We start from the raw sequence: 15,739 nt of genomic DNA, 5'->3' as shown, positions 1-15,739 counted from the left end.
GAGGCATTACTTTTTGATACCCCGTAGTATCAATATTCCCATTAACTCATATCTTGTGCGTGTACAAATTACTCACTCAGTAGAATATTAAGTATTTAAAAAAGATTAGCTTTTTAGATCTTAGGATTATCAACAATGGAAGGGGAATTACAACAGGTGTTTTTCATAAAGCTTTGGCAGGGGACTTCTACATCAATAACGAATCCAACCATGCTCGGAGAACCAAAAACAATGTTTTTCTAACCTTCTTCATAAGAGCAAAAAAGGTTGTGTAATCATTTAGGTGAATTGAAAAAAAAGAGGAAAATGGATCATGGGGGTAGGCCAAAGGAACGGATATAAGGAGAAGGAAATTAGGAGGATGCAAAGGGGGGCATGCAAAATTTGCGAGAGGAAAGGGAAAAGGAAAGGGAAATAATGGAGGATGGGGATGATGTATGGGAAGCGAAAAAGAAGTATAGATATATGGGGATCCCATATTTCAAAGGGGTTTCCGAAAGGATTGAAAAAGTCGCAAAGGATTATGGTATTCAATGGAGGATGAGGGCCCCGCGGACAATTAGAGTACAAAAAGGATAGAAACACGGGGGAAAATGGGGGGGGAGGAGAAAAAGGGGTGTATAGAATTAGTTGTGAATGCAATAAGGAATATATTGGACAAACAGGCAGGAGTATGGAGATAAGATGGGGGGAACATGATAAGGACATTAGGGAGGGAGTTCCAAGAACGGGGTTGTCAGAACACAAGGGAGGTAGTTAGGAATGAAAGCAAACAAATAAACAACTTATATGAGGCTGTGAATGTATCCAAAGATAGGAACAATAAATTAAATAGAGATGATGGAGACGTGGATGAAATGTGGATTAGGATGTTCAAAAGGTGGGAAGTAATTGAATATAAAAAAATAGGTTTTTATGTCACACCGGGCATAATCCGCGGGGTTCAGGAGACTTGTGATTTTGAGTATGAAATGACGTAATTCGGGGGGAGGAGGGGAGGGGAGGCTGTTGGGCAGAGTTTGGAATCTGGAAAATTCCTGCATTCTGCAAGAAGGCAAACTAGATAATTCGCGGGCAAGCGTGGAGTTGCGTGTGTGTTTTTTAATGTTTCACTTTTTAAAGTTTTTGATCTTTGACTTTTTACGCTTTTGGAGCATTACAAAGAAAGGAGTGTGGGCATGGGAGTTTATCAGGAATGGGCAAGTTGTTAGGAAACCCTTTTTTACCATAGTAACACCTATCACCTTACTCCTTCTTTTACTTCTATTTGAGGTGGCTATGAAGCAATTTCACTCACCAAGGAGATAACCTGAGGAAGGGAGCAGTTGACTCCCGAAACATACTTTGGCACACTGTACATACTCACAAACCGTAAGTAAACTATTACTTTGGTATTTTTTAATATTTTTTAAATACTTAATACAATATTCTCATATTGGCAGATTCTGATAAAAGTGTCAGTCAGTCCCATATCTACTACAAGTTTTTCTCATGCAGATTGTAGTAAGGCACAAACAAAATTGAAAAGACATTTACTTTGAAATAAATCATACAGAAACAGATAAACAAGATATGCAAATTTACTCATTTGCATATTTACGAAATTCATACATATCAGGTTTATGCTGCATTTAGACAAAACACACTAAATTTTGATTAGATTGTTACAGGATTTATTAAACATCAATCTCACTTGACGTTAAGTTCTATTAAAAAAGAAGTGATAGCCTATTAGAAACAAGTTGGAGCTCTGCTTGCAGCATTATGCATCATGCATATCTTCACAGACACTAATCAATAGTTTCAAATGTATGTACATGTGTAAAGTAGCACAATGCAACAACTTTGCTATCCTTTTGTATGCATAGTTATATTACATCATTAAGCTAATCATGATAGGGAGAATAAAATGGGGAACCGATGACAGAGAGGAAGGAACAAATGTAAATGCCTTACCCAGGTTCAGAACCTAGGACCTCTGGTTTTGTACCATGATCCCACTATGTAGATTGGCAACAGTGCATGTGAAATATGTCAAAGTATAACATAGGACAACATATGTAATGTTCTAATCAGCCTATCTTGTCATCTATAAATGTTTAAACATATTTCTTTGGCAGCTGGTTTGGTTCCCGAGTTATTCGGGTCACATAAAACTGACTGATGACTTGCAAAAGGGACTGATCATTATGGTCCTAGTCAATGCTTTCTGCAGAGCTTGCATAACATGAAATGGCCACTGTTTGCAGTGTTTTCTGTCCAAAGCAGCATTGGAATGCTTACACAAGAAGCAGTAGAGCTAACTTTCTCAGCAGTTACCAGTGGGTGACATCAGGAGGACTGAGCTGATAGCAACGCTGATGTATTGGTATCAGTGCATTGTCCCATCACCACTACTTTGTGGCTCTCTATGTGAGAGTCTGCTACCACTTGTTTTCAAAAAGCTCCCCAACTGTCCTCGTGATACTGGTTCAACATCCAAATCTTGGGAGATTCCAATGGGGTTTGAACTCAGGACCAGCAACAAAGTAAGGGCACTAACAATATGGCTATACAGAAGACCAAGTTATTAATGCTACTAGGTGTTTGTTAAGGACAGTATTTCAAAGTTTCAACGCTGTGGTATGCCACACTATGTGACTGTGATGTACACAATGTTCTGCGCTGCACTGTCATGTCTGGGTATGAAAATAACATTGATTTGATTTGATTTTTGTTATTTAGCGTAGTTTTTCTGCCACTTTTGGATGAGCGATGATATGATGCAATTGTGCTGAACACACTGCCACGGAAACCAACTATGAAATAACATATTTGATGCTGTATGAGAGAGGAATGTGACAGAATTATACATGCATGCAAAAGTGCCCTCACACAATAAAATTTGCAAATAGTCATGAATAATGACAAGAAGAGTTGTGAACAAGAAGAAAAGTTGTATAGAAATTCAAGAGAAATATGCAGGATCAACAAGGACTTAACCCAGGTCTATGGCATACTGTGTCATTGTTCTACCACTGAGCTACTAAGCCTGCTTCCATCTCACTTTTAGCTTGTGCTGATTGTGGAATTGTCCCTATCAGCGTTAAGGTAAGAGAAAAGTTGTTGTGCACCAATCAATGTAGCCCATCAGAGCTATATGAGCTGACCATAGAAAGTCTTCCCTCCCAAACAGCTGTTGTGACACACTTATAACCTTGAATCCACTGCTACTGAAATAAATTATACCTAGTCATATTATAAATTCTGTTACAAAGTTAATAATGAACTACAGGCACAGTGAGCAAGCTAATGTATTAATATTTGGATGTTACAAAGGTACAGGTCTTGCCAACACAGAGCACCAATCACTGTTCAAAATGGCCACCTCTGGCCTTCACACAGGCCCGAAGTCTCTGAGGCCAGTCGCAGCACACACGGTCTCGAGGGGAAAGTCTGCCACTGCCTTCACAAGAGAATGCTTCAGACTCGCAAGGTTTGGATGACTCTTCCTATAGACCATGTCCTTCAAAACAGACCACAACCTGTAGTCTAGTCCAATGGGCTGAGATCGGGGCTGCTGGAGGGCCAATCAGCCGGAGCAATGAAATCAGGCACATTCCTCTGAAGCCACTCCTGTGTGGTCTTTGCCTCGTGGGTCGTTGCTGAGTCCTGCTGGAAGCTCCATGGTTTATTGTTGAACATGGTGCGGGTCAACGATTTCACAAGTGGCTCCAACACTGTCACTTGGTACACTTTTGCAGACGTTTTCACACCATGTTCACAGAAGTGGAGGTCAGTTGTGCCATTGTACAACCCCCCCCCCCCCCAAAAAAAAAAACATCACTGAGGCAGGATGATGGCCTCTGAGGATCTGTGGCGTGTTTTCAGGAGCTTCCTGGGATGTCGACGCATAAACACTGTCGTTTTGACAATTGTAAGACTCTTCAATCGTGAAGATTTTTTTGTCCGTGAAAAGGATTCTCCTGTAGCCACCATTTTCGTAATGCTGAAGGAGTCCTTTTGTTTTCTGCTCCCTCTGGACCTTAAGCTGTGGAGTGAAGAAGTGACCAGTAGGTTGCCAATAAGCACCGAGTCCTAGGTCACTTCGGAGCACACGCAACTTTGACATTTTCGAAATGTTCAGCTCTCAAGCCATCACTGCTTGTTTCCTTACAGGATTTCGTTAAATCCATGCTGCCACTGCTTTCACGAGCTTCTGGCTCCTCACACTGCAAAATCTACCTTTCCTGGGGCGGTCCTCAATTGTCCCTGTGTTACAGTATCTGTTGATGGTCCCATGCACAAACATCCTGCTGATATTCAGCTTTTTCAAGGTGTTGAAAATGTCCGATGGTGATTGCCAACTTTGTGCAGTGCGATTACTGCCACACGGTTCTCATATACATCCCACTCTATTCGACTTGCAGTGAAATTCACCTTTCTGCTACCACAGCCAAACACACAATGATACTGGTTGTTGTTTGATCCAACATTGCAGGGTTACCTTGACAACCAGTGTTGCCATCCCATGTCTAAACTTTGTAACTGAATTTATGATATGACTAGGTAACCACTGTAAAACCCCTTCTCAGCATCTTACCAGCTCCTTACAGCCTGTCTGCCTTTGTATTTGAATATTCCCATGAAAACTTGTTCTAATTCTGATGCATTGTAGAAATGTAAAAAGAATTCACAATTGTTATGAAAGTTAAGTTGCTGTAAATTTGGGAAAGAGAGGTTCATTTCATACCTGTTTTCTCGATAGCCTTGTTGTTTGGCTTCCTTGTATAATTATATCATGGTCTTCAATATCCATTCTTGCCTGCAATTGTTCCCTGCGCCTCCTGTCTTCTGTTGTCTCTTCTCTGTTAACTGGCTGACTTGTCCTTTCTTCATTTTCTATAAATTCATGAAGTTTTTTCTGCAAGAAAAGAAGTGTGTTACAGTAGCATTTTTTCTGGGCGTATAAGTCATGTGTCGACGCCCAAAGAAAACTGAAATAAAGATGAATGTATTTATTTTCATAAGACTGTGACATTAGGATTTTGGACGTTTTTCTTTTAATTCTCAGTGTTTTGAGCAGCTGCATTACCTAGGTATATGCATGCAGCAGCAAGTCATTGGCATGGCATTCAATGTCTTCACTGCTTTATCAGACAATGACCATTCATGCACCCCATGTCCAGAACAACATGCTAAGCAAATCAAGACTATGTATTGATTTTCAAGGACTTTTCTTGATTTTCATCCTGCTTTCAGTGTTGTTTCATTGATTTATGGCCACCCCTACTAGAATTCACTTTCTTTTGGATACCCAACGAAAGGCTGAATTAGCACACGGCACAATAGAATAGAGGAGATATTAAAGAGATTGATAATTCAGTCAGATATTTAGCAAAAGAAGAATTGCTCTAATAACTAGGTAAAACTAATTACTAGGGACGTGAAGTTTTAGTTTTAATGATAACACCAAAAAGTTGAGGAAAACAAAATCAAGTGTTTAAAATGTATTTGGGTAGGTTGAGGCGGCAACTTTTCGGGAGTTTCGGATTCGCAAAATAATGCGAATTACGCCATTTTCCAGAATAACACCGAATTTGAACTTTAATGCAAAACACGCCGTGAAATTCACAATATAAACTGGGCATAACAATTCCTTTGTTCAAAAAGAACTATGAGAAGTTCTACGAGATCTGTCATTTCTAGTCTAGCTGGTGAAAGTTCAATTCAAAAGAGATTGTCATACTTCATTTATTGGAGTTTGGTGCAGAAATGACTGACAATGCTTTGACCTCGCCCTGAAATAGAATTCGTGGTGGGGATCTTCTCAGAAGGAAAGTTTCGTAGAAAGAGGAAAATTTTCAGGAAGAAACACCTGTTGTGTTGCAGGAGGAGGAGGTTAGGGATGTGGGTGTATGTGTGTGTACATAAAACTGTATTTTGAGATGAGAGGTTTTTTTTTTTGGCATTGTTAGGGAAATTTCATTCAGTCAGAATCATTGTGGCTGCATGGTTTGTGCACAGTCTTGCATTTCCTTTTCCTTCTGTGGTGTATTCATTGATAAACTATAGAGGGTGTGCTTTGCAGCATGCCAAAGCCATCACTAAATATATTAGTTTGCATCTGAAAGATGTTATACTTCAGATAGAACTCAGTGACGTGCACTGAGGAGTAGCTAGTCTAGCAGAGATAGATCAATCAATCTCACATCTCGAATTATATTCAAATCACAATATTTATTGTCTTGTTAAAGCCACCACAGCTCATATGCAACACCTTCTTTTCCACGCACTTCTCGTCCATCGATGTTCTCCGCGGGCAAAGCTGGCTGGATACCCTAGCTCGCTCTTCTTCAGCCAGGCCAGTTTCCAGGTAGAAACGGCCAGCCCAAGGAAAAGGAAGATTTCTACCTCTACTTCCCTTGCCCCCACGCACCCCGCTGCAATGGTTGAAACCCCAGGCTTTCAGGTCCCCCAGTCTATCTCCTATAGGACAGATAGGGGATTGGTTTCTCATAGATTTTTTTGTAAATCCTGTAAAGAACTCAGGGTAAAATTTTCTGCAGTACTTATGTTCTCTGTATTTACACAACCTTTTACACGTTGTACAATATGTGTGTATGTATAATATGGGATGTAGTTTTATTATTTATAAAATGGGAACGTGTTATGTCCAGACAATAATGTTATGCTTTCTTTCTTTTTTTTCTTTTACAAATATGGAATATATAATGATTAAATTACAAATATGTGCTCAGGCTCTCTCTGACTCTCGTTTTAGTAGTGTTTATTTAAATATACTAATATATTGGCCTGTAACAGTCATAAATACGGATGTATTTATTTGGGCAAGAGAACGCGGGTTCATATTGTTGTTGGTTTGGTTTATTTTACTTCGCTTTTCTGCCACATTTGGTTATCGCGAAAATGAGGATTGAGTGATGATATGATGAAATTGGTGAAGGGACCTCATATGAACAATCCAGGCCAGGATTCGAATCCGTGATGAGTGCGCATTCTTGTCCTGTGTTGCAGTGAATAATGAAATAATTTGGAATGAAAAATGTATCTCAGAACTCAAAAAGTCAAATGAATATCATTGAAGAAACTACAAAAAAGTGTGTTGTGTTTTGTTTCCTGTCACCAAATCAACCAAGCGCGGGGGAGTGGTTATCACAGCGTGCTACGACACCAGGCGTTCCGGGTTCGAACCCCGACTCGGGCATGGGCGTTCCCTGTGCTCGTTCCCTTCATCAGTTTCATCGTATCATCTTCACAATTTACCAAATGTGACAAAAAAGCGACGCTAAGTAACAAAAATGAAATCAAATCATTGATTGATTGCTCAAATTGGTTTATTTTACTTCGCTTTTCCGCCACCTTTGGTACAACAAAATAGATGAAGGAAAACACACAAAGAACACAAATGGCCAATCCGAGATTCGAACCCAGGATCTCTGGCTTAGAGTCAAATCAAATAGTTTTTTTTTATTTTCGAATGTGGGTGGGGGTTACGTGTACTTTTTTCTAGTACTCATTCATAATTTTGCAATCTTTTCCTGTTATTGACATTCTTCTTTTTTGAAGGAATACTGGCCCTAAAGGGAGGAGGGGTGTGACTCACACCAACCCCCCCCCCCCTTGAGCACGCCACTGACTGCTACCCCAAGTGTCGACGTCACCGCACGTCACTGATAGAACTACATTATTTTGTAATCATTGAATTGCAAAATAACATGGGAGCAGAGGAATTTCTTGATTAAGCACAATGGAAGCGAGAGGCATAAAGAGAACAAAAGTTTGTTTGTTTGAGTTGTTGTTTTACGTCAAAACCAGAACCGCTCAATTATAAGGTGACGACGTTACCACTAGAAAAGTAGAGTGAGTGAAACAAACTGGTCACTTTCAGTCGTCGAAGGCTTAAATAAGCTTAAAAGAAGGGAAGACAAGGAGTACATCACACTTCGAATTAAAGCAATCATTTAATTTGAGTAAGTTAAAAAAAAAAAATATTGCTTTCTATTTACAAGTGCATTTTGTACAGGAAGTCTTGAGTTGTCTTTGTGAGTGAATAGTGCGAACACTTACTACGCACTGTGTGTGGAAAACCATCAATGTTATTGTAAACTGTAAAGTGAATTTTAAGGAAACAATTTTTGAAAATTTTAATCTGCGAGAGTGAAACGTTGGAAATATGATTGTGTTCAAAGATTTGAGTGATATCTTTCAATAAACATTTCATATTTAGTTGCCAAATGCAAGAAATTTGGTCATTTCTGAGAAAGGTGAGCCTTAAATTTATTTATTTTTGCCACTAAAACTTAAATTTTCTTCTCTGTTCCACAACTACAGCAATGTGAAAATCTTATGCATAGAACAAACAGTAAAAAAACACATAAAAATAACACCGAATTGCAGTAAAAAAAAAACCACTGAAATTTAGGGAAATATAAAACAAAAACTTAACGTCCCTACTAATAACAATATCTAAAGTGAGAATCATAGAACTTAAGACCTTCTGTAAACAAAAGCACGTGTACCTTAACAGTGTTGCCTACTTATGAAAATAAAATACCGCACATAGCCACAAGGTGCAAAGATATCCCATTTGTCAAACGATGCGGAATAAGCAGTGTTTCACTGATGACCTGTTGGGAGTTAAATGTACATATGTAAAAAATGAAAAATCAAAATGTACACCTTGCCTGGTGGCCAACTTTCGGACTCACCACCGAAGTTCCCTGTTTTGAATCCCGGCATGGGTGATATTTGTGGGTGTCTCTTCATCAATTTCATCTGATGATCACTCATCCTTATCATCAAGATTAGGCAAAGTATTCCGGAGTGTGAACACCTCTGCAATCCCCCCCAACATCATCATCTCACTGACAATGTGAAATCACACTATCAAATGCCGACATTCGACATACGACTTTGTTTTTGTACTGGACTTAGTGAGAAGTCTTCAGGTTGGCAACAGCCTAATAACTGATTTCATCCATAGCATGTAGTCCATTTTATAAAAGTACGCTAATGCAAGAAAAACGTGTAAATTAAATTTGGATATACATTTTAAAATATATTTTCATAAACCTTTTCAGTCCCAAGTGTCTCGATCGAGACGCTGTGTCAAGGTCGTAGTTTTTACGTTATAACGTTTCTATTTTTGGCTAGAATTTCGATTTTTTTTTATATTGTTCCTCACACATGTATTTAACAGAAATGTTTTCTTGCATTTTTTTTTGTCTTCATGAAAATGGAGGGAAAAAGGCAGGAAAGGGACTTCTCTTTTGTGTCTTTTTAATGGAAAATTTTTGCCGACAAAGGAAGACCGGCTTTGTTGTTCTAAAGCAATGCTTTTCACTCCCACCTGTTAACTGCATTCGAAGGAAGCTTGTTTATCAGTATGCGATGTCAAAATGAAAGTTTTCCGTGAAGGTGCAAGCAGGGGGTGGGGGAGGGGAAGAGGGAAGAATGGTTGTTGAATCTGAATTGTGAGAATGGAATTTCGAAGCGCGCTGAAGGAAACCTTTGTTTTTTTAGCACAAGTGTCCACAAGTTGCGACAGGGGTTAACCTGCATTGTCTAAAAATAGAATTTCAAGCAGCTGCAAGAATCGACGCTCATTTTTCACTGCGTTCTAGCTTTTCGTCCCTGAATGTTGTGCGTAGGTGTCGTTTTGTGCCCAAGTGCGAGGACATTTTTTGGGTGAAGTGACAATTTTTTAAAATAATTTTTGGGGGTTTTCTCCCTTCCCCCTCCATATATATGCCAAATTTGCATAATTTTTGCATTTTGCGCATTTTGACATTTTTTCGGGGGACACCATTTTTTTTAAAAGAAAAGTATTTTTGAGTGGATTTCCCCCCTTTCCCCCTCCATATGTATGCCGAATGTGCATAAATTATATATAGTCTGAATCTGTGATTCATTCTGCGTACAACGGTATATCTTTCATATCTCTAGGGCATTTAGTTTCTGAGCTATAGTAATTTCAAGGTACCGCTGCATTTTGAAGCTTGAATCAGTGGCCATTCCTTTTGGGGGTACAACTCAAGTTACATTGGTCATAAGACAATGATGCAAATATTTTTCTGTTTCTTACATGCCAGCGATAATTTCTATGTGCATTTTGAACTTTTCATATCCTTTTTTTCAGGGGGAGGGAGGCAAAACCCCATTTTAAAAAAAAGTATTTTCAGGGGATTTCCCCCTCCATATATACGCCGAATGTGCATAAATTATATATCGTCTGAATCTGTGATTCATTCTGCGTACAACGGTATATCGTTCATATCTCCAGGGCAAATAGTCTCCGAGCTAAAGTCATTTCAGCTTGAATCAGTGGTGTGCCGACCATTCCTTTTGGGGGTACAACTCAAGTTACATTGGTCATATGATAATAATGCAAATATTTTTGTGTTCCTTACATGTCAGCGATCATTTCCATGTGCATGTCGACGCTGTCATGTATTTTTTTCTTGGGGGGAGGGTGGGGGAACCAAATATTTTTTTCTCCGAAATTTTGCAATTTTGAGAGTTAGCACCCTCTCCCCCGCCACATATACGCCGAATTTGCATGAATCTCTGGTTCATTACGCGTACAATGGTATATCACTCATCTCTCTAGGGCAATTAGTCTCCGATCTACACTCATTTAATTGAAACTCTGCATTTTGCTCAAAATCGGCTCGGGAGAGAGAGACTTACTTGTGAAAATGGCCTTGGGACTGAAAAGGTTAAAGGTTTCTCTTTATAATAATAATAATACGTGATGATTGTATAAATTACAACTGATCACGTGAGAAGCAAGAAAATAGAGCCAGTTTCGAACATGGCGAGTATGCAGGCGCGTTCTCAGTGTTTCTTTCAGAAATACAGCCGTTTGAAAAATGGCAAGAAGCAGGTTGATCCTAATGTTTATATGACGTTGTGTCGGTGGTATCCTGAGAAAGAAGTGAAGTTAGTGTCCGAATGTAGTTGTGTTTGTATCTTGTTTTTTAGGTGTGGTGAAATAAAGGAAAACGACCGGTCAAGTTGTGAGTCCCATGAAGAAACACGTTGTTGCTCGCATAAGCAAGTACACAGATTTTGAGATAAGCACAATACGGCGCAAGGTGCATTCGTATTTTTTCAATCAAATTCATCACATCCGTATACAGGAAACCAGGTTCGGGCACCCAGTACATCCATGCAAAATCCAACCACTCACCAAAACAGAAAGCTGGAGTATGGATGAACTTTTACAGTAGAGCCTTCACACACAGCTGCACAGAAGATGACCTGCATGATGAAATAGCATGCGTAACTGAAATAGGCCTAAACAATGGTTACACCGAGCGCCAACTATCCATGTGGTGTGCAAAAACGGAAGCCCAGCTCGGACACCCAAGAAACAGAGATAACCCGAACCAAAATCCTAAACCCAAATGGATGGCCTTTCCATACCACCCCACCACATCTCGCAAATTTGCAAAGGCCCTCAAACCTTTCAACATCCGAGTGGCACACAAATCCATATCCCAAATCGGAAGAGAACTACCCAACTTCAAGATATACTACCTACCCAAACTTGCATCCCCTGGTGTCTACAAGACCACATGCCAATGCCACAACACCTACATTGGCAGAACCATCCGCACTGTCCAAGAACAGATCAACGAACACGTAAAAGATGCCAAAAATGACACACCTAAATCAGGCCTCTCCCAACACCTCCACTCCACTAACCACACCATCTCCTCCATATCCATACTTCACCCAACCGGCTCTGTCATAGAAAACACTGTCAAGGAAACCCATGCTATCATCCAACAGAAACCAGCACTGAACCTGGACAGTGGACAGGCACACCCAACTTGGCACCCTGTCCTCAGAAAGCTCCCTGACCTGAAAAAGAAAAGATGCGGTCCACATACTCGACCCCCCCTCCAGCCATGCGGGAAACAGGAACAGCACTGCCGACAGCACGGCCCAGCTCCCCAACCTCCAACGCCACCAGACAACAAGAAGCAGACGACACAAACAAGGATGCGCACGCCAGCACTGCCGAACGGGAGAAATCTCAACTACCGCCGCCCGGGAACAAACAATGCTGTGACGGGGTACCATCTCCGCTTCAAATGCCATACCCTTTTGTGAATGAAGACAGTGGATCTTCAATATTAATAGGATTTAACCATTAAACTGTGCAATGCGGAAGTGAGAAATTTCTAAATTTCACGTAAGTAATTTTAAACCGCGTTTTTCCGCAACCATCATGAAAGAGCTAGCTGTCCAGTGTGAAGAAGATATTGGCTGATGTTAATAGTGATGATGACGATCTCCCCGTTCGACGTTAAATCGCCTCTTGTGGCATGTTGAGTTCATTTTGGGGAAGCAAATTTGACAGACGATACTCATTGACAGGGACAATATCGTTGTCTAGCACCGAAAATTCCTCCAGTTCAAAAAGGAACTGCTGAATCAAGGTAAGAAAATACATTACTTGCATGACACGTGGGTCTTTAAATAATGTGATTATTATAGTCTTATTGTTTTCCAGTGCACGAGAAACAAAGAAATATAAACAATCTCCTTTTATTCCTCGACCTATCTTTGTTTAGCTTCCGCTAAAACTGGCTGTATATTTGTTGCACAAAGGAGAAAACAATACACTGTATGTCAACAATGTTGGGCAATAATTTGGTGGAAGGGGCAGCAACAAAACCAAAAGGCTTGAATTTACTGAAACAATTCTCTCTCTCTTGTAAGTTTAATTTGGCGATGTCATACTGAAAGATGAGGGGGAAGGGGAACTGTTAACCCAGTGTCAGATAAATGGAACATTTGGCATAGAAAAATATGTTCATTCTTGAACAAGAACACGTATTTAATAAATTATCAAAAATTTCTTATAGTTCAATGTGTATAAGTTTTTGTGAATAATACCCTTTTTTTTTATAACTGTGCTTGTTGGGACATGAGGTGTCAAAATTTAATTTCATAAGGGAGCCTGGGAATTCTCCTCCAGAAACATAAAACAACTATTTTACAAACATACAATACTAATTTTGCATTATAATTAGGGCGACCAACAAATTTTGACCTTAAAACGGTACATCCCAAGATCAGTTAACCCCCTCCCCCTCCTGAAAATTGGTTAGGCCTAATTATAAAATTATTATTGTTATTTAATATTTATTAAAGGATGGATCACATAAATAATACATCAAAGAATAACTGAAATATGATCTCCCATTGTCAAAAAGGTATTAATTATTATAATCTCTGTATGACTAACATAGTTTCTAGTTTCTCGTCCTTTCTGATCAACCTTTGATGTTAGTCCTACGCTGAAGTTGAGGAATGCCAGAAGTATTTAGCAGAAGAACCAATCTTCTTGAGAACAGCTTTATTATTCATCAATCATTTATAAATCTTCCCGAAAACCTTACCCTGCATATCAGACACACAACTCTAGATTTTTCTTTTGAATTTGTGTTAAGATGCAGTAACTTTAAATACTTGTTGCAATTCCGTAGAGAAACTGTATACTTATTCTACAAATAACGGAACACACACAATACATCTTTTTTTTATCATGAAATGTTTGGTTTTCAAGATAACTCCTAACTTTTATAAAATAGGACAAATCGTGGCTTTTTAATAATATGGATCTCATACACCTCTGAAACAGAACTGCCCCAGTCAAAACAGGACATATGGTCACCCTAATTATAATTTAAGTATGCCATAATTTCATACTTATTTGAACAAAAAAAAAAAAGAAAAAGAAAAAAAAAGAAAGAAAACATGAATGAAATATCAACAGCTGCTTCAGAAACTTGATGTGAAATCATAGTGTTCCAGCCATGTTCACTCTCCACTCACAATAGTTATACACTGTACAAATGGCTTCTCTTTAGATACTACAATAGGTAAAAGGATTTACTATCATAAATCTACTTCTGTTAGCTTTTGTAACTAAGCAAATATCTACAATAGTTTAGTTTAGTAGGTTTTCCAATATGCGTGAAATAACATAAAACATGTGAAACTTGACACTTACTATGCAATCTGATGTATCGAAATAAATGAAGCACAAATTGACTTTGTGACATGAGAGTTTCCCTCTGTCATCCAGACCTAGAATAATCTTGTGCCGCAGCAGATGCTTGTTCACCTGAGCCATACACCGTTCCAAGTTATGATTTAACTAGAAGAAAGTGAAACAAATTAATACATTTCAATCGAAGAAGGAAAGGAAATTAATACTTAATGACATTTCCTTAACAAACATGTAAGTCTGTAAGAGGGTTTCAATTTCCACATTAACACACACTTTGTTCAGCTTTCAATATAAATAATTATAAGTGGCAATTAATTAAATTTCAATTATATGTTGCAATTAATCAGACAAAGGTGATCAATATGGAATAATGAAAAAAGGTCAACACAGTGCGAATCTGAAACACGACCCCATCAAAACAATATAGTACGGCCATATGAGAAGCCATAGGGAAATGTGCCCCACCAAAAATGTGAAAGTGACAAATTAATCAACACCCACACCAGCCTTCCATATGCTTATGGCAGAGCAAAAATACACAAACCAGAAACCCTGTGTATTATAGTGGCTGGCTTCAACTAAGCCAGTGTACACCTGACAAAATTGCTGCTCTGCAAACTTAGTGCCCACAGTTAAAATGACAAACTATCTTACTGCTTAACAACCTCAAAGCCAGAGAATTCATGACTTCCTTCATGAAATATGATAACTGCAAGCTATCCAGCATAGATATAGCTGGCATGTACACCTCAATACCAATCAGCCTTGAACTTCAACTCCTTCAGAACATGGCTCCACAGCAATTGGACACCACCCTACAAAACTGAGGAAATCTGCACTCTCCTACATACTCCTCTCATCCACAACTATTTCCAATTTGAGAACAATTTCTTTCACCAAACAGAAGGCTTAGTGTTGGGCAACACCCTCTCTGCAAGCCTATCCAACATCATATTACATACACACATCCAACCAGACTTAACCTTTACTCTCCCGATGATACCATATGGTATCATCAGAGTAAGGTCGTACTGCCCCGATGATACCATATGGTATCATGGTGCTGATTAAAATGAATGTGCATTTTGGACCTTCATACTCTTATGTTTGGGTGGCAACTCTGACACAGGTCTGGAGCAAGCCTGGGAAATTCACACTGATGACCAACCTACCCCCTCCTCCGCAACATATCCATGCCACATTTCCGAACAGAGTTTCACATTTTGGTTCATTATTCAACTTGTATGGCACCCAGGAACATGAAACATGTTTCATTCTCTTTGGAAACGTCCATTCTTTGAAAAGAATACTAAGGTTTGCACCTTCTCCCCAACATAGCGGGAAAGAGGGGGCGAACTCAAATTTTTGTTTTTTTTCCATTGAAATTCGGAGGTTGCGCCCCCCAAACCCTCCTTCCTCGGTTCGGAGTTCTGAATTGTACACGGTTGCATGCTCTGATGTTTTAGGTGCAAAACAAAACTTATCCGAAGTAGATTGCTCCCATAGTGCCAGAGTTATAACAATTTTCCTCCAAAAATGCAAAGTATACAACATCTGACAATAAAGTTCGGTGAATGATCCTGAATATCGAAAGTAGACAAATTCTTAATGAAACCTACCTTACTGTCCTTCGAAGTAGTCCCCTCCCATGGCTATGCACCATTGAGAACGGCTGTACATGTCCTGGAAACTTTTAGAAAAGTCTTC

General features: G+C 39.2%; 1 protein-coding gene across 3 annotated transcripts in view; it reads right to left on the bottom strand.

The window, feature by feature from the left end:
• The window catches only part of LOC146000932 (transmembrane protein 268), a 51,600-nt gene that overhangs the window by 13,206 nt on the left and 22,655 nt on the right, over nucleotides 1-15,739 (bottom strand). For all 3 annotated transcript variants that reach the window (XR_014443516.1, XM_083138408.1, XM_083138409.1), the window contains exons 5-6: nucleotides 14,033-14,179; nucleotides 4,733-4,903 (exon numbers count right to left, since the gene is read on the bottom strand). Coding sequence is in view for 2 of the 3 variants with exons in the window: in XM_083138408.1 (XP_082994534.1) it covers nucleotides 4,733-4,903; nucleotides 14,033-14,179 (318 nt within the window). In the remaining variant the exon portion in view is untranslated. The remainder of the gene's footprint in view (nucleotides 1-4,732; nucleotides 4,904-14,032; nucleotides 14,180-15,739) is intronic.

The sequence above is a fragment of the Lepisma saccharinum genome, chromosome 1 (assembly GCF_977018435.1).
Source record: "Lepisma saccharinum chromosome 1, izLepSacc3.1, whole genome shotgun sequence".
Taxonomy (NCBI): domain Eukaryota; kingdom Metazoa; phylum Arthropoda; class Insecta; order Zygentoma; family Lepismatidae; genus Lepisma; species Lepisma saccharinum.
This window is presented reverse-complemented; position numbering and strand designations above follow the sequence as displayed.